The following is a 20,301-nucleotide window of genomic DNA, read 5'->3' as shown; positions in this document are numbered from 1 at the left end:
GAAAGTAGTGCTGGCATTTGAACTTCCATGTTATAGCATCTTTGTAAAGGACAGACAGATTCTCAGGAAATGAAACATGTATTTGTGAACTATGACCAGAGTAGCAGCAAAAAGCCTCTTCAAGTACAGGGCATCTGAAGAACTAAATGAATGTTTGTTCTAATTGGGGGAAAAATTAGCACACAAGTGCAAAGAAAAATCTGCACATAAAGAACAATTATGTCTCTGGGTCATTTTTAGCATATACTGTTAGTTTCATAAAGAATGCTGGATGTTCTAATGTTTACTGGTTTTTCTGCAGACTAAATAATAATGGGAATTACTCAACCTTTTCAGTTTTTTATGCACTTGGTTCTCAGTTCAACATCAAAGTGAAATTCATCATCTTATAGCAAGTTCATACCAGAAAACCTCAAAATACAGCTGAAGTTCAAAACCAGGAAAGAGTTACAGTTTAATATTGATTCAGGTGATGGGGCAGTTTCCTCCCAAATCTCTCCATGTACATTACCCCAGATTAAAAGAAGAATTGTAAAGTTAAGCTGGTATCATTGAAATGAATGCTAAAAGCGCAAAATCAAATTGCCAACGAAAGCATAACAAAACACAAAGCAAGAGCTCAATAAAGTAGGCTACAGTTCTTACATTACATTAGGAGGCCTGTTCTTTGCTGAACCTTTACTATGTCCCACCAACCCTTCATTCTGTTATTCTATAACATTCCCCCAGAATATATTGCAAAGTCTTGTAAAATGTAGATAAAGGAAGTTTTAACCGTCTTTTTTCATAAGCAAAGAACAGACTTAGCAAGCAAGCAAACAGTCCAAACCAACAGAGCCATTTCCAAGGCAAATCTCCCCCCTCCCTCCCCGCAGCCCCACAATTTTAAAGAAACACAAACTGAGGTTCTTTAGTAATCTTAACCGCTTGCCTTACTCCACTGTTGCCAGAGCCAAGGGGTGTTCTGCTGCCAGTGGAAAAACTATAATGAATAGAATTTGTTGATGATGCTGAACAACTTTGAATCCTCTCTTACACCAGTCAAGAAGCAATGAGCCAAGGGGGGGAAAATTACAATGCTGACAAATCAGAAAGATGAATCTTGTCAGCTACTCTGTCTCAATGGAGAAATGGCAGTTCAAAAGCTGTGAATCAGCTGCTTGACTGTTGGATGCATGGCCAAAAAAGTAAAGGCAAAAAGCCACTACATCAAGTTCAGAAAAGGAGAGAAACAGCCTCCATTTTAAAAAAGTTGTAGTATGGTATTAGGAGTCTGGACACAAGGTATTGCTTATACTTTCCTCTTCAATGGAAATGCATGAAAATCACATGCACTGAAAAAAGCTGACATTAGGAAAATTGACAGAAGGCCCTCCCAGCTAGAACTGTTTTATTTCCATCCCAAAGAATGCAAAGAGCAGCTATCAAATGCAAAACACACAATCTGACAATCCTTGGGAACATATTAATTTGTTGGAGAGGATAAAGGACATATTAGGATAATGGAAAAAACCAAAAAACATCAGGCCTCTCTTTCCTTATTTGGTGCTAAGAAAGTGCAAGAAAGCGTTCATTCGGTTTTGTTCAGTTGTCAGACTTTTGCACATCTGTGTTCTGGCCAAGACAAGAGACTTTGAGATTTTTCTGCAACACATGAGCATCTGCTGGTTCTATCCTCTTGTAGTAGTTCTTCTTCGTTTCAATGATCTCAAACCCAAATTTTCTGTAGAAGTCAATTGCTGATTCATTGCTAATCTGGACATGTCTAAGATGGAAAAGAAATGAAGAACATTAGCATTCTCTAAACAAAAGAACTTGAATCCACATGCCAATGGCTGTATATAAGGGCACAGGACAAATGTTGCAGGATGCATTTTCATTCTCCAGAGGTGGATGGAGGCTACCAAAAAATGAATGTTGCTTTCTGTCCCCCTCAACTCCAAGGTTGAAAGAAAAAGGATGGAAGCAAAATTGGAAGCATTCCCTAGGTATCTCTCCTCAGGCTCTATCTAGTCAAACATTTTAATCCTTCCAGTCCAGCAACAAGGGAAGACTATCCCTTTGCTGTTGGGCTCATTACATTCAACTAGAAGCCTGCCAGCTCCTTGTAGAGTTGGAAGAGACCGCAAGAATCATCCAGGCGAACCCCCTGCCATGCAGAAAACATAATCAAAGCAATTCCCAACAGATGGCCATCCAGCCTCTGCCTAAAAACTTGCAGAGAAGGCGCCTTTGGCACAACTCCAAGGCAGCATATTCCACTGTCGAACAGCTCTTACCATCAGGAGTTCTTTCTAATGTTTAGTTGGAATTATTTTTCTACAATTTGAATCCACTGCTTTGTGTTCAAGCCTCTAGAGCAGGGGTCCTCAAACCAATGCCCGCAGTGTGGATGTGGGCCCTCCAAAGTCATTTAGCTGACCACCGCCCTAAACTTTAGACTTAGGGTCACTTCACAGTGATGTCAATATATCACTCTGGTACTTGAAAGTAAAACTTCCTTAGTATTTCTGATAAGTTAGGTGCATGTCATGAGACATGAACATTTCCTATAATAATGCAAGCTCGAAGGCAAATTAAAAAGGTACTAAACTGAGCTTATGTCTGTACAATGGGTTAGGTAAAGTATAGGCCTCCAATGTTGTAAGACAGTTCTCATTAGATCTAGGCAGCACAGCTAATTGTGAAGAATGCTGGAAGCTGTAGTCTAACAGATCTAGAGAGCTGTACTTTGCCTATCCTCTGCTCTACAAGGCCTATGATATTTAATATGGTAACAGAAGTTTACTTACAGATAGATATTGTCAAAGGTGCCATCTTTTTCACAGATGTTTAACACATGATTCAACATTTTAGTTCCTGCAAAGAAAACAGAACAAGAGGATAAATGAAGTTATTTCAAATGTAGTCATTTTACAAGAACCGTATCAGTCTTTTTTGAAGTAAAAAAGTGACTTTCTAATGAAAATGACCTCTCACAGTGTAAATGCCACCCTTTGTCTCCTAGAGAACAATTGGGGTCAAAAAAGTTGATTTTTTTTGCAAAAGGAAATGTGGTGAGGGTTGTTCTCAGAGGTTTTTTCAGGATTTGATGAGTGCCACTATGCTTCCAGTTCCTCATTTTATAGCATAAAAAGAGAAAAGGAGGAAAAACTAGGTGCACATTTAAAACTGGTTTATTTCAGCATGAATTTTCATGGATTTCGACCTACCTCTTCACTGATGGAGGTTAAAATTAATGCCTCAAGTATGAACAGGTTTCTTACCTGTAGTGGTGATTCCTCAAGAAGTCATATGTGAACTCACACAAATGGAACATTGCCCCTGCACAGTGCATCATTCAGAATCTTTTTAGTGTGACTGAGATTTTTTGGTGGTGGCCCTGCTCACCTCCAGCCCCACTATATAGGGCCCTTCCCACCTAAGACTTAAATTCCATGAATGCTGATGCAACAGTCAAGAACTAAGGATAGACAGAACACGACGAAGGAAGGAAAAGAGGGGTGAGTTGACAGATGACCACTTGAAGAACCAGTTACAGCTATGCAACCTTTTCTTCTCCTTCATGGTTTCCATGACTCATACAAATGAGAGTCTAGTAAGATACTATATATAAGAATTAGGAGGGGCATGTATAAAACATTATACAGGCTATTACAAAAAGATGGACCCAACTGGAAATTGCTGTATCTCTGGAACCATGAACCACCCATGAATGAACCTTTTGCCAGTTGAAAGGCTGGGACACAGAATTTCAAATGATTAGTACATAAACAGCCCTAGCCCTCATTCACAAGATAATGACCCCACAACATAAGGCCTAATAAGATTTTCTCAATTTACGGGTTTTTGTTTTAAGAGTTGTTTCTAGCTTAAAATGGTTAGTAAAACTTGATAATTTGATAACTCATTAAATTGTTTGTAACTTTGTGTAATTGTAACATGTTGCCATCGTGAAATATACTGCTTAGAAATATGGTCCATCATTTTGAAACACTCTGTGTATTCACCATAGAAACACGAAGTAATGTAGGAACACAATAAAGCTTTCCTAAAGGCAGTATCTGCTTGGGATCTTCCATCAATTCTGTAATAAATGTCAAAGGCTGAGACCATATACAGTAGAGTCTCACTTATCCAACACTCGCTTATCCAACATTCTGGATTATCCAACGCATTTTTGTAGTCAATGTTTTCAATATATCGTGATATTTTGGTGCTAAATTCATAAATACAGTAATTACTACATAGCATTACTGCGTATTGAACTACTTTTTCTGTCAAATTTGTTGTATAATATGATGTTTTGGTGCTTAATTTGTAAAATCATAAACTAATTTGATGTTTAATAGCCTTTTCCTTAATGCCTCCTTATTATCCAACATATTCGCTTATCCAACGTTATGCCGGCCCGTTTATGTTGGATAAGTGAGACTCTACTGTAGTAGTTCTGCAAATGTCTTCAATGGGTTCCTCAGCCAATATTGCAGCCACAGCCTGTGTGGAGTGACTTCTAACATGATCTGGAGGATTGCTACGAACCAGTTCATAGGCAAGATGGTTAGCCAAAACCACCCACTACAAAAATCTCTGCAGAGAGACAATCAGTCCTTTCTTCTTTGAAGAATAGCAAACAAAGGGTCTCCGAGAAGTGCCGAAACCAGATGTCCTACTGACATAGAAGGGAAGAGCCCTGCAAACCTTGAGTCAGCACAGTTTCTTCTCACATTCAGAAGTCAGATCTTACATAAGAGCAGGGCCTACAATATTCTGGTCCATAAGGAAAGTTGAAACAAATTCAATAAAAAAAGCAGTGTCCGTTCTTAAAACAATCTTATTTTAATGAAAACTCAGGTTAGGCTGGTTCACTCTAGGAGCACACTGCACTCCAACTCTCCCAGCTGATACAGTTGCCACCAGGAACAAAGTCTTTGAGAAAAGTAAACTGAGATTGAGTGGAATCCACTAGTTGGAAGAGTTTTGTACAGAGTTCGACAATGCCAGCTCCAAGCTGCACTGAGTATTCAAAGCCATAATCAGAGGATAGAGATTCTTACAGCCATTCAAAAACTTTTGCACCAAGGGGAATTAGAAAACCTTCAAAAAACCTCGAAGTTAGCCATTCTTATCATCTGATCAACAAATGCTCATACATCATTTTTGGGTGACTTCTGACCACTCTTCTCCATCTCCAAAGTTGGTGAGGATTGCTTGATTGGTATCACAGATGAATTTAAGTCAGAAATCAGAGCAGAAACGGATAAAATGGAAACGAAGAAGCATCAAGCTTGAGTTGAAGAATGTCTTCTTATGGGAAGAGAGGATCACCATTGAGGGATCAGCTTGTGAGGTCGGATGAAAGGTAATTAGACCAGAAGGACCTCCTGATGGGACCATACATGCCTGTGTCAATGTTAATGTTTGTGACAGACCTCATGTCTAAAGTAGTGGCTACAAGGAGATTTGTAATTCCTGTAATATCAATGAACAGACGGAGAATGGCTGCATTGATAGAGAAGGGAAGCAGCAGACCTTAAAACAGGACACCTGCAAACATGACAATCTCCTATACAAAAATAATGTCACCTGCTACAATACCATATTGGGATCAATAAGACCTTCGAGATCATGACATGGAACTTGTCGAAAAATTCAATGTAGAGGTTGATCGAAACTAAGTCATGCTGGGATCGTCAGTATCTTAAGAGATGGATGCAGGCATTTTGGGATTGTCACTGCCTCAGAGATGAAATTGGTGGAAGCAGTTTTAAGACAGACACAGCTAGAAGAACTGACTGCACAGGCCATGGAACAGGTCGCAGACACTCAGACAACTGGGAATGATTTTAAAAATTTCTTCCCCTGATACATTAGATGGGTTTGTTGTTGGGAATGTTGAACAGCCAACGTTATTTCTACACATTTAAAGGAGTGTCAAGATCCATGGGCAGAAGGTTTCGCTTGTTTAGGAGAGTCCTCTTGCCCAGAATCAGTGTGGACTGAAGGATCTATTGAAACCTGTCAGAAGATTAATAACAGGAGCTAGTTACAGAGAACGGTCAACTCCTTTGTTTAAACAGCTCCGCTGGCTACTGATGAGTTTCCGGGCCCAATTCAAGGTGCAGGTTATTACCTATAAAGCATTAAACAGTTCAGGACCGGCCTATCTCCGTGATCGCCTCCTCTCCTACGAACCAACACGAACCCTAAGATCATCTGGGGAAGCGCTCCTCTCGCTCCCGCCTTTGTCTCAAATGCGGCTGGTGGGGAAGAGGGAGACGGCCTTCTCGGCAGTGGCCCCCCGGCTCTGGAACTCTCTCCCTAAGGACATCAGGTTAGCTCCTTCCCTGCCCATTTTTCGCCGGGAATTGAAAACATGGTTGTTCCAGAGTGCGTTTGAATGAATAGGCCCAGTAGAGCTGTCATTAGAATACTTCTTTATGTTTTAAAAGCGTATGGTACTTTATCACTGTTACTCATTTCCATGATACAGCACTTTATGAAACCTGTCCCCGCTGGTTTGCTTTTAATTACTCTGATTTTATCTGCTTGGATTTTAATGTATTGTCCATTATTTTATTTTGTGTATCGTTGAAATGTTTTAAGTTTTTGTCAAATATGTTGTGTTGTTGCTTCGGCCTTGTCCCTGTTGTGAGCCACCCCGAGTCCCTTCGGGGAGATGGGGCGGGATATAAAAATAAAGTTTATTAAGAGAAAAGTGACATCTTACACCACTTCAGAAGAGGTAATTTGTAGAGAACCACCAAACAGTGATATTTCTCCTTGGGCTTGCACTGCTTAGCTAGATAAGAGACTTTATCTCACCTCTAGGGAATGACTAGGGATGACTGGCATTTAATACACTTTGGTCCACAATGTTATGGGAGAATGGCCATCGATATGGAGTGGAAAAGACTGGATTTTGGATTTGAGCTAGGCATGGTCTTCTTCACCCTTAGATGGAACAGAAGCCAATTCTTCCAGGGAATGCTTCACTGCCAGACAGGTTGGTAAGCTCAATGCAGAAATAGACTATGAAGAACTCTTAGTGGAAGGATCCATAACAGTAGATTCAGAAAGGCAAGACAAAGTACCCTGATCTGGTACCAATGGCCCCAGGGTATGTTCATGTAAGAAGACCTTGAGCTTCAAATCCTTATTGCATCCCACCTGAAGTATAAAAACTCTACAACAAGCACAGGTGGTAGCCACATGAGCTTCTCCAAGGCAAAGAAGGCACTTTGAAAATCCCCCCATTTCAAGGATTTTAGAATTAGAAGTGATGCATTTTATAAAGGAGACCAGTGAGACAGCAGGTCCTGAAGGCAAGCACGGCTTAAACCATCTGCGTTACTCACAGAACCATCAAGTGAGCTGAGATTGAACCAAAGAGACAAGCCAGAGGTAAAAACAGACAAAATCCAAGATCCAAGCCAAATCAATACTACAGAAAAAAATTGCTGCAATGGTGGACTAAAAGGAACAGAGTTTAGGCAAGGAATATGCTATATAGTGCTGTTAAATGTGGGTGGGGCTGCTATGAAAAAGCTAACCCCCTAGAACAGGCTTGCACAACCTGCGGCCCTCCAGGTGTTTTGGACTTCAGCTCTCAGAATTCATGACCATTGAACAGATGGCTAGATCTTCTGGGAGTTGGAGTCCCAAACTCCTGGTGGTCCACAGGTTGTACAGGACTGCCCTAAAAGGTTCTAAAAGATGTACTATGCAGGTGTGGACAACCAATTTCTGTGAGTCACAAAGACCATGAAGAAGAAATAAGAAGTTACAGGCTATAAGCATATTATCAGATTGGTACAGGATATATGCAAACTGTGACTTTGCTTAATTTTCAAGGGAAGAATGGAAAGAAGCACAAACAAACTGGATATATACACACATTCCAATCAGTTGGCAAAAGAATGAGCAAAGATTATGGTTTCTTGGTATATTACATATATTGCTACAAAGGCCATCATAGCTTCAAGGAAGCTGACTTCCATTTAAAAGACCAACTGCTTTCATATAATTAAAGACTGAAAGACCCATCCCAGTCTTTGACATTTTAATAGACAACTCATAATGTTGATTATTCTACATAGGGATACAGACAGAGTATAAGAATTCATGTTCTGATCCCAGTCTCAAAACCGTTACTAAAATAATTCATTTTCTGCAATCAGAATGTTAATGCCAACAAAGACATACTTTCAGAAAAAAGTGATTTCTAGTGAATATTAAATTTAAAAAAATTGAGAGGAAGTAAAATAGTGAAATCTGCTCCCTTTCCCATTTCAAAACTTTTTATTGATGTATGGCAGAGGGGATAACCATCAAAGTTTATCAACACACCAGCATTTCATATTTATTTCTGACAAACTACTAACATTTTCGCCCAGTAAGCCTAAGAGTCATGCACCACTCACACAAGACCCACTTGATAATTTGCAGGACAGCCTTACCTATTCCCAATCTTCGATAAGGGGCCAGACATCCAAGTGTCATGATGTACAGTCTTTTCTGATTCTGAGAATGATCTACTCTACAGCAAACTGCACCCACTGCAATATCATTGAAATAGGCTGCCAAAAATAAGGATAGGAAGAGGGACAAGAAAAAGAAAACATTTATTTTGATTCCATATTTCCCATACAATTAGGGATTAGAACAATTTAAGAACACTGTCTGAATAAAATAATACAATACACTTCCATATTAAATATACACCAATAAAAGTGAACCCGTTTGGCTACAGGTATGCAGGCCAAACATTATCAACCTTAATGAAGCAGAAACTTTAGGTAATTCAGGAAGAAGCTCACATAACGAAACAATTCCTTGTGTAAAGACAAACAGCCCTGCATATAGAAAATGAGCATGTCACAAAGACCACGTGAAGCCCCTTCATTACAGATAGAGGAGTATTTTATACTGGGAAGTCACATCATCCCCATATAACATGGCAGATCAAGACAAGTATCCACCATCTCAGTGGGTGCACGATCTTATCGCACTTCTGGGGAAAACATCTTGATGAGCAGTGGTCTATATAACTACTCACCAATTTCAACATGGAAAAAAATGTCATCACCTGCTTCAGTTTGGAGCTAGGGAGGAAGAGATTCTCACCCCACTCCAAACAGCTACATTAGATTTCATGGGACTAAGTACATAGAAGGAAAGAGATCAAAACTGTGTTGTCGAAGGCTTTCATGGTCGGGATCACAGGGTTGTTGTATGTCTTTCGGGCTGTGTGGCCATGTTCCAGAAGTATTCTCTCCTGACGTTTCGCCCACATCTATGGCAGGCATCCTCAGAGGTTGTGAGGTATGGATAAACTAAGTAAGGAAAGGAAAGAATATATATCTGTGTAGAGTCCAAGGTGTGGCAAGAGTTCTTTGTCACTGGGAGCCAGCATTAATGTTTCAGTTAATCACCCTAATTAGCATTGGACAAAACATTTCCAATGCTAATTAGGGTGATTAACTGAAACATTAATGCTGGCTTCCAACTGACAAAGGACTCTTGTCACACCCTGGACTCTCCACAGATATATATATATTTTCCTTCCTTGCCCAGTTTATCCATGCCTCACAGCCTCTGAGGATGCCTGCCATAGATGTGGGCGAAACGTCAGGAGAGAATACTTCTGGAACATGGCCACACAGCCCGAAAGACATACAACAACCCTGAGATCAAAACTCTCAAGCTAGCCGTGGGGTACTTTATACCCACCACCTAGATAGCTAACCCTTAGATTTGTCCACTTAAATAATATATTTTTCCTGCTTTTTGGTAGGGGGTTGGACTGGATGGCCTGTGAGGTCTCTTCCAACTCTGTAATTCTATGATCCTATATGATGGGAGTGATAGCTTTGATGGAAGAGCCAATGCACTTGGAAAATCTGAGCCAGCCCCCAAGCAAGCCTTTTCTCCAGCTCTGGAAGATGGAGAGCAAAGCAAGATTATCCCAGAAGCATTTGGAGGACTTAAAAAGCAGTATAGTATAATTCATTATAAAAGTTATTCTATAACATAAAGAGGAATACCTTTATTTAAAATTAGATGTGATGAGTGTGTGAAAGAACATTCTCTTAATACAGAGAAAATAATGAAACCATACTAGACTATGAGGACAGACAACTGACTGACTATTCATTAGGAAATGTGTCATATCAAAAGAAGACATTACAGTGATTTACAGAAGGGTGAGCAGCTTTGAAAATATGGAGGATGATAGCTAATAAAAGCTTATTGCTGGAACAAGGGGATGGGGATTGCTAGCACAGGCAAATAAAAAGCAAGATGATCAATGGACTCAAATTAAAGAAACCATGTATTCAAGATGTCTACACAAAATAAAACATGGTGCTATCATGCAATCAAGATTTTATGTTAAGATTTCACACAACTGGAATAATTAAGAACTAATCCTAAAGGCACAGGATCCGATTTGAACTTGGAAACTAATAAGAAAGGTCAGCTTTGATTGGAAATTGACAACAAATACCAGGTGCTCTAGGGTGTATTTCAGAGGAAGAAACTAGCAAAATCACTTCTGATAATTCCTTGTTTAAGAAACCCCTATGAAATTCATGGGGTCAACATAGGTAAAGGTAAAGGTTTCCCCTGACATTAAGTCCAGTCATGTCTGACTCTGGGGGTGGTGCTCATCTCCATTTCTAAGCCGAAGAGCCAGCGTTGTCCGTAGACACCTCCAAGGTCATGTGGCTGCATGGAGCGCCGTTACCTTCCCGCTGGAGCGGTACCTATTGATCTACTCACATTGGCATGTTTTCGAACTGCTAGGTTGGCCAGAGATGGAGCTAACAGCGGCCGCTCCCGCCGCTCCCGGGGTTTGAACCTGGGACCTTTCGGTCTCCAGCTCACTGCTTTAACGCACTTCGCCACCGGGTCAACATACACACGTTAAAAGTGTATAAACATACACACAAGAAAACCTAGGTTCAAATATAGTATTAACAATTGTATTAGATCTAGTAGTAGGAAATAACCATTCTGTGCACCAACCAACCAAAGATAAAAAATCTTATACCCAATTTGGCGAGCTCGCCAACCTCTAATACATCCTTGTAGAATTTGTCGTTGTAGCTGACAGGAAAGATGACTTGATTCAACCTCTTCAGTTGTTTAATGTTGTGTGGCGTCACATCACCCAGTTCGATCCGGCTACTGAAACAAATGAAAACATGCTCAATTCCTCTGGGAATTTCATTTTTAGTACATTGCAGTAGATCATATTGACCACTTTGACACATACAAAATCCTTGGCAATTGTCCAGTTCTGCACAAAATCAACCTACATCTATTTTTGGGAACAGGACTGAGATGGCTTAAATTTAAACAGACTATAGTAAGCTCCAGCAAAATGGATGAGCCTTTTAAAGCTACACTGCTAGTAAGAGGTATAATTTGCTTATACCCCAAAAGCTTAGTAATTGATTACAGTAGAGTATCGCTTATCCAACATAAATGGGCTGGCAGAATGTTGGATAAGCGAAAATGTTGGATAATGAGGGTTTAAGGAAAAGCTGTGTGTTGCTGAGAAACAGCTGTTTCTCTAGGCAACAATGCGCAGCGGGCCTCTCCAAGTGCTGTGTGCTTGCCGGGAGGGAAAAGTTTGCACCGGCCGTGTCTCATCCCTCCAGGCAAGCACCCAGCGCTTGGAGAGGCCCGCTGCGTGTTGCTGAGAATCAGCTGTTTCTCTAGGCAGCAATGCGCAGCGAGCCTCTCCAAGCGCTGGGTGCTTGCCGGGAGGGATGAGACGTGGCTGTCGCATCAGATAATACCGAGTGTCGGATAAGCAGAGGTCAGACAACTGAAACTCTACTGTATATACAAACAATAGGAACCAAACACCACTTTCCCAGTACATCATTACCAGGATTTCTGAATTAGAGAGGTCAGGTATTGGTCATCTCCCTTTCCCATAGCGAAAGGCGAAATGAAGTCCAGCTTGCTTCCCCATTTGCTGACATGTGTGGAACCTCTGAGGTTTGAGAGAAGATTACAACAAGTACAAGCACTCTTTCCATAATGCATCCACAGGAACTGTTGAAGAGGCAATAGAAAGAAGTGCTGCATACAATCTTTTGAGAAACTAGATGGAACAAGACACCACCTTCACAATCTTGTGACATGTATACGAGACTTCAAGGATAAGGCAGATGAGATAGGCATAAACGGAATGTATAGTCTGCATCTGATTAGCAAACCATGCCAGACCTTTTAGATCTTGGAATATGATTTATCATTTTAAAGCTACAAAACGTGTCCTCAAAATAACAGGAATAATTATGAGCCATAGTGAAGTATTATACCCTAGGAATGTATGAAAGGTATTCCCAAGTTTAGTTCTAATTTAACAAATTTATTGGGTATCTTTCCTAAGAAACTATGAACATGATTTTGGAAAAGTTAGAAAGAGGCTAATACAGCTAAAGAGAACTAACATCAACAAAAATACAGACCATTATCATTGCTAGATATTAACTATAAGTTATTTAGCTGAAAGATTGCATCTCTGTGCTATGCCTGGGGCCCCTTCCACACAGCTGAATAAAATCTCACATTATCTGCTTTGAACTGGAATATATGGCAGTGTGGACTCAAGACAACCCAGTTCAAAGCAGACATTCTGTTTTCATCTATATAACTGTCTTTCCCCCACCATCCTTGAGGTTTTTATTCACTAATACTGTACTCTATATGCATTTTTTAAATTCTGCCAAAATTTGTAGTTTGCTTATCTCACTCCATTCTCAATATTTTTGTACACGAACATAGGAAATTGTCCATTGAAAATTAACATGTTTCTCCATCTAGATGAGCTCTCATATATTTGGTGTAGGCTTTCTCTATCAGGGGTGTCAAACTCATTTTCATCAAGGGCCATATCAGCCTTATGGTAGCCTTGAAGGACTGTATAAATGTAACTATATTGCACTGGCACTGAAAGCCTTGCGGGGTCACATAAAATGACATGGCAGGCCTAATTTTTGATTGAAGCTCAAATATTTGAACATCTTCTCTCCTGTGTTTTCCTGTAGTATTTTGCTTTTCTTGGTCTGATTTGTGTCCACTCCCCTGGTCCAAATCTATACTAATGCTTTAAAATATTAGTGACTCAAATTATTTGTGGAGATCTGTTTGTTTCCTTCATTCCAGTTTAGTTGATATCACTGTATCTTTCTTTGGTGTCATTTCATTCCTTGGTCAAACTATTTTGTAATTCGTAAGATTTTCATGGGCTGTTTTTTTTTTTAATAATCTGAAGGACATGTTTATTTCATATAGTTTGATTCAGTTCCTTCCTGAGTTATAATAACAATGTCAAACTCTAGATTTCTTTATTCATCTAATTCTCATTGACATTATTACTTTTCTTTAGTACTTTTCCGAGGGAGACTTCTCTCACTTCCTATTATCTCACTCCTGTTTGTAACTATGAGTTGTTTGCAAGTCGGATGTTTACAACCCGGGGACTGCCGGTAGTGACAGGTTGCGGGAGTGTGTATACACAGTAAACAATGCAATAAATGCTTGTGCTGAGTAACAATAGGATTTTGCTTTAACTGAACTCATTGTAGTTATCTGTCCCTGCAGATAAAAAAAAATAGCAGCTCTTTCCAGAATTCTTTAATAGGCACGCTGAGCACCACAACAAAGAGGGAAACCTTAACAGCCTACCTCACCAGCTACCATTTCATGTTAAAGAAGCATAGATCTGTAAATTTGGCCACCAAAATAGAAATCATAATTATATTAATAAGCAATTTTAGTTCAAATTCTCTTAACATCACATTGTTAATGGAACAGTTGTTGCTTTAAATTAATCCTAAAAATCAAATTTGTAGTTATATTTCCAGGTGATTATTCCAGTTCAAATCCAGGAAGAGCGGGTGAGCTCCCTCTGTCAGCTCCAGTTCCCCATGTGAGGACATGAAAGAAGTCTCCCATAAGGATGATAAAACATCAAACATCCGGGCATCTCCTGGGCAACATCCTTGCAGGCGTCCAATTCTCTCATGCCAGAAGCGACTTGCAGTTCTCAAGTTGCTCCTGACACACACACAAAAAAAAGAATTCCTACAAAGGACATGTGTATAGTACCTCAGGCCCCCTAAAATAATAATGTAACATCATTAGCTTTTAGCATCTTCAGGACAAATGAACTAAAATACTTTTAGCTCCTGGTAAACTTCATATGTGCTTTTATCTAATCTAATCTAATCTAAATCTATTTATCTAAACCTAATCTAATCTATCTAAATCTAAATCCATAATAAAAGCGAAAACCCGTATGTGTGTATGTGGCACGGATGTCTGCTCCATACAGACAGCCTCCGGCCTCCACAAACAGGCTATACTTCCCAGGGTTAAGAATCTAGCAAGTCACTCTTTTCCACGGACATTGCGGTTACAGCGAGCGCCATGAACATGCAGCCCAGCCCCTGCCAATGTCCTTCCCAAACACTACGGCCCACCACCCAAGGAATGCTTTCGTTTGGGGACCATTTCATCCTAGATTTTGCATTTCCCTCCACCACAGGCAGGCATCCCAGGGTTCTCCATTGCTGTGGAATTTGCATGGCCCCGCCCACTGCCCTTTCCTTTCCAATCTCTCTGCATAACAAACAGAGCAGAACTGAGCTGCAACTAAACTTACTGGAGGAGTTTAGGGATTTGTGTTGTCGAAGGCTTTCATGGCCGGGATCACAGGGTTGTTGTATGTCTTTCGGGCTGTGTGGCCATGTTCCAGAAGTATTATCTCCTGACGTTTCGCCCACATCTATGGCAGGCATCCTCACAACCTCTGAGGATGTCTGCCATAGATGTGGGCAAAACGTCAGGAGAGAATACTTCTGGAACATGATCACACAGCCCGAAAGACATACAACAACCCAGTTTAGGGATTGACTCCACATGGTGGAAGTTGTATTCACCCTGCATCAAGTCAGCGCACTGTCACTCCTACTGGGGAATATACAGGAGTTGTAGTTCACCTACACCCATAATGCTATGAACCCAAATAATGATGGCTCTCGACCAAACTTGCCATGCAGATTTGCATGCCCAGATTTGATTACTGCTGGGTTTGGAGGGGAACTGGACTGGAAGTTGAGGAGTAGTAGGTACTGGGATTTATAGTTCACCTGCAATGAATGAGCATCACACTTGGCACACAGAGCCCCCATAACCAATACAACATATTGGACAAGTTTGGGGGAAAGGGAGTTATAGTTCACCTGCAGCCAGATAAACACTGACCCCCACAGACAATGCACTAGGACCACACTTCGCACAGAGAAGCCTCATCACCTACTGAACATACTACAGGTATTTGTGGGAAGGGGCCTTGATTTTGGGAGTTGTAGTTCACCTCCATCCAAAGACCACTGAACCCAGCCAATGACAAATCTAGACCAAACTTGGCACAGAGACTGAATATTGCCTGCTGTGGATACTGAGAGATATTTCGGGGCAATTGCCCTGGGAATCTGGAAGTTGCAGTAGTTCACCTCCATCCACAGAGTACTGCACCACACCTGGTACACACGCCCAAAATAGCCAACCTATCATACTGGCAGGGTTTGGGGAGGATTCAGCCACGATTCTGGGAATTGTAGTTCACCCACTCCAAACAGAAAACATAACATTAACAGACAAATAATATCATTCTCAAATGACTCAGGCATCGCCGGGTCCCCAAGCTAGTACATTATAAAATGTCTAAATTGTAAGTGGCCAATCAGTAAGTGTTGCAACTCTGTATCCAAGCCCTGTCTTATGGCAACTGTTACACTCCACTTAATGAATGAGGCTTGCTTCCATTCTCTATCAAAAAAAATCATGTGATAACTTTCAAGTGACAATATACAGCAACTGAATAACTATACAATGCATTTTAATTCTTTTACTCTGATGCATTATGAACATTGAGTGCCTTTATCACATGGAACTAAACAAAAATGCATAATTACGGATTACATTGCTATCCAGTTGTGTTGCAAAACAGTTACTACTGTCTCAGGATGTGCATTTATCATTCAGATAATTCATTTCCAAAGAATCAACAACATATACTCCCAAGTCAAGCTTAATTGCTAAATCTGGTTTAGTAGAGCAAAGGTGGGCTACAGTGTGCCCGGAGGGGTCAATTTAAAGAGAACCAAAACAGATATTTTTCATGATTTTTTTTAAACAAATATTTTATTTCTAAAATGACAAAGGCTATTTCTGGGGGTGGGGAAGGTACTGTCACAATGTTTGGAGCCCTCTAGACCCCCTTGAAAGCAAAATGAAATTCCACAAAATGAAAAGAAATGCTTCATATGCTTTCTAAGGGACCAGCTAGGCCACAAAACTGCTCATGTGTTCCCCAAAAGATATTTGGAATGTTTGGGAACAAAGAAAAAAAATGCACGAGCAAGAGTAATTGGGGTGCAGTCTTCCGAACGGGAGACCCACATCTTTCTCAGTGGTAAAGGTTTGCTCCATTTCTTGATTGTGTTTGCTGGATTTTCACTTCAGGTCCATGGAAGTATGTTTCATCCTGCTGGATCTCTAAGATCCAGTATCACACCGAACAATAGAAATTGATTTGGAATGTATACAGAAGACAGAAATGGTTCAGTTTTATCCTCTCTGAATAAATCCTGTGTAAATCTTAAATATCTCTTGTCCTCTTGCACAAGTTCAGCTTTAACAGCAAAATCTAACATCTTTCATACCTGACAGAGTTACAATAACTGATCTAACAAATCCAGATCCAAATGTTATTGGCCTGAATTCAATTTAGACTAAAACTGTGTATTTCCAAACTTTCTGAGTTAACACTTGGAAACCATTTGTTCATTTTTGGACACTGATCTTTGCTAATCCATATGCTATACATAAATTATAATTAGAAGGGTATGGGAGGTCTGTGATGACTCATACAATGGTAGACAGGGGAGATATAGCAGTGGAATATGGATTGATCATTCAAGAATAAAGACAGACACTTGAATGCTCCTCCTCACCATTTTCTCAACAAAAAGCTCTTGACAAATCCAATACAAGGGTACACACAGTAATAATTTACTATTACAGAAGCAATTTCTATATCACATGTACAGGCGTGTAGTCAATTTGTACTCTAAAGTAGCGCTTCTTTACATGTTTTCTATTCATAACCCCATTCATAATGTTTATATGATCCCAGGTATATAGATATATATAAATCATACAGTGGAGTTTCGCTTATCCAACCTTCGCTCATCCAACATTCTGTATTATCCAACACACTCTGCCCTTTAGTAGTCTATGTTTTTGTAGTCCATGCTTTCAATACATTGCAATGTTTTGGTGCTAAATTCGTAAATATAGTTACAACATAACTTTACAGTGTATTGAACTGCTTTTTCTCTCGATTTGTTGTAAAACATGTTTTGGTGCTTCATTTATAAAATCATAATGCAATCTAACATTTAATGCCTCCTTATTATCCAACATTTTCACTTATCCAAAGTTCTGTTGGCCCGTTTATGTTGGATAAGCAATACTATACTGTAGGTATAAGAATCAAGAATTTCCTGATAATAATTCAGTATTTGCAAGGCTTGCTTCTTTGAAGTACAGCAAAAACGTTGTCTGCAGTGTCAACTGTAAACATGTTGCTGATTTGCATAAAGAGGTGGTATTTAGAAACCTTTTACTCCTGCCAAATGTTTTGTGACCTCAACATTGAGTTAAGGGGACCCCATTTAGGTTCAGAACCCACAGTTTAAGAAGCAGTGCACTAGAGCTTTCCCAAAATAGATCTACAATACTGTCTGAGTTGCAGTTGGACTGAATTTCACAGTATATACACGGTATCTTCAGACCTCTGAGTAAGCCTAACTCTTAGTTAGCCTACTAAACATACTAAATATATATAATACAAGCTGTTGACAGATTTATATGTGACTTTCATGTTTCCAAAATTCTGTGAGAATTGGTCTATTTTTATTGGTATGAGTTTTAAATGTCATTTTAAATGTATTTATTATATTTTAATACTGTTTTTGCAACACTGCTACTATTTAATGGGTTCTTTACTTTTGTATTGCACTTTTAAAACTTGTCTAGTATGGGACTGTTAGCCACCTTGAGTCCCCATAGGGAGAATAACCACGATAATAATGTACCACACATGACTTCTTTCCCTCTATATATGAAAACATTGTGTTACAACCGTTTTGAAGCCAGTATTTAGCCTTCCAATCAAGCAAAGCTACTCCCAAACTGTTCTGCTTCAGCATTACTTCCCTTAGCCAGCCACCTTCTATAGCAGTGGTTCTCAACCTGAGGTCTCCAGATGTTTTTGGCCTTCAACTCACAGAATCTAACAGCTGGTAAACTGGCTGGGATTTCTGGGAATTGTAGGCCAAAAACATCTGGGGACCGCAGATTGGGAACCACTGTTGTAGAGCAGTTTCTTAAACTGTGGGTCCTGGCCTTAAATGCCCTTAGCTCAATGTTAAGGTTCTGAAAATGTGGCATCAGCAAAAAAACAAAAAAACTGAACACTACCAAAAAAAAGAAGTTTTAAGAGAACTTGATCTTGAGGTATATTGGAGGGCATCTCTACCAGTCTGGCTGGAGATGAGGGAAAGAGTTCATTCCAAACATGGCAAGGGAAGCAGATGGGGGACGGCTGGCCTAGTGGCTCTCAACCTGAAACTGAGGGGCCTTCCACACAGCTATATATAACCCAGAATATCAAGGCAGAATAACCCACAATATCTGCTTTGAACTGGGTAATCTGAGTCCACAGTGCCATATATCCCAGTTGTGGGATTTCCTGCCTTGATATTTTGGGTTATATGGCTGTGTGGAAGGGCCCTCAGGCCCCTTCTACACTGGCATATAAATTCAGATTATTATATGTATTATATGGCAGTGTGGTCTCATATCATCCAGTTCAAAAAAGATACTATGGATCATCTGCTTTGATAATCTGGATATGGCAGTGTGGAAAGGCTCTCAAAGCGTAACTCTATCCCGCACTAGCAAGGGGTAAAAAATAACTTTCGCCGCCTCACGCTTTTCGCTGTCGAGGCTACACAGCAAACACTAGCCGGACTATTGAAACGTGGCTCCTTCCACACAGCTGTATAAAATCCCACATTATCACCTTTGGACTGGATTATATGGGAGTGTGGACTCAGATTACCCAGTTAAGCAGATACTGTAGGATTTTCTGCCTTGATATTCTGGGTTATATGGTTTACGGAAGGGCCCTCTATGAAAACCGCTCCCGCGTGTTACTTTTTTTTTTTTAAGGCGGGGGGGGGGGGGGAGTGTCGCTGCGCGTAGGCCCCCCGCGCCCCGGAGGCCCACACTCCCACCTTCCTTCTCTCCCACTTCCCACTCGTGGCTCCGCGCTGCGTTTCCGCGAGGCACGGGCGTCGGGTGCTGGTTGGAGCGGCCGGCGCCGCACTCACCCCTTCATAGCTGCCGGGGGCCGGAGACCTCGACTCGGGGCTGGCGGTTGAGCGACTTCCGCCGTCGATCCACATGGGCCTCAGGCCGCTCCGACGGACCGCGCGGAGGAGCGAGCGAGCGCGCGCGCAGCCCCGCCTCTTTGGCCGACCTTTTGCCTTTCACGTCGGCGTGACGACAGCAGCCGCGCGCTTCCGGCCGTGTTCCCGCGCGCTTTCTCGAGGGAGGCTTTTAAAGAAAGGGGGCGGAGCCTGGTCCTCTCGTCATGCGCAATCGAGCCCGAGCCCTTCGCCTTTTGGGCCCTTCGAGATAGCTACGTGTATAACCCAGAATACAAAGGTGGATAGTCCGCAGTACTGCTTTGAACTGAGATACCCAAGAAATTTGTTAAATTAGAACTAAACTTGGGGATTCCTTCCATACATTCCTAGGGTATAACACTTAACTGTGGCTCATGATTTTTCCTGTTATATCTGAGTCCAGACTGCCATATATGCCAGTTCAAAGCAGATAATGAGGGGTTTTATTCAGATTTGTGGAAGGGGCTTCAGATAATCCAGTTCAAAGCAGATAATGTGGATTATCCGCCTTGATATTCTGGATTATTCGCCTTGATATTCTGGATTATATGGCTGTGTGGAAGGGCCCAGAATAAAATCCCACATTTTCTGCTTAGAACTGGATTATATGGCAGTGGGGCCTCAGATATAACAAGAACAATCTTGAGCCATAGTGAAGTATTATACCCTAGGAATGTATGGAAGGTATTCCCAAATTTAGTTCTAATTTAACAATTTTTTTGGGGTATCTTTCCTA

General features: G+C 40.7%; 1 protein-coding gene across 2 annotated transcripts; it reads right to left on the bottom strand.

The window, feature by feature from the left end:
• Nucleotides 1-323: 323 nt before the first annotated feature.
• Nucleotides 324-19,678, bottom strand: naa50 (N-alpha-acetyltransferase 50, NatE catalytic subunit). 2 transcript variants are annotated; one of them, XM_008120477.3, is made up of 5 exons: nt 19,488-19,678; nt 11,054-11,187; nt 8,460-8,579; nt 2,793-2,859; nt 324-1,765 (listed from the first exon to the last, which is right to left on the bottom strand). In XM_008120477.3, exons 1-5 carry the CDS (start codon nt 19,493-19,495, stop codon nt 1,585-1,587), a joined length of 510 nt encoding a protein of 169 aa, XP_008118684.1. In that variant the 5' UTR covers nt 19,496-19,678; the 3' UTR covers nt 324-1,584. The 2 variants fall into 2 exon arrangements, with proteins under 2 accessions (XP_008118684.1, XP_003227342.1); XM_003227294.4 differs by having other exon boundaries at nt 11,054-11,190; nt 19,488-19,676.
• Nucleotides 19,679-20,301: the final 623 nt, after the last annotated feature.

The sequence above is a fragment of the Anolis carolinensis genome, chromosome 2, assembly GCF_035594765.1.
Source record: "Anolis carolinensis isolate JA03-04 chromosome 2, rAnoCar3.1.pri, whole genome shotgun sequence".
NCBI classification, from domain to species: Eukaryota; Metazoa; Chordata; class Lepidosauria; order Squamata; family Dactyloidae; genus Anolis; species Anolis carolinensis.
Note: the sequence above shows the minus strand (reverse complement) of the source record. Positions and strands in the feature narration are given on the sequence as shown.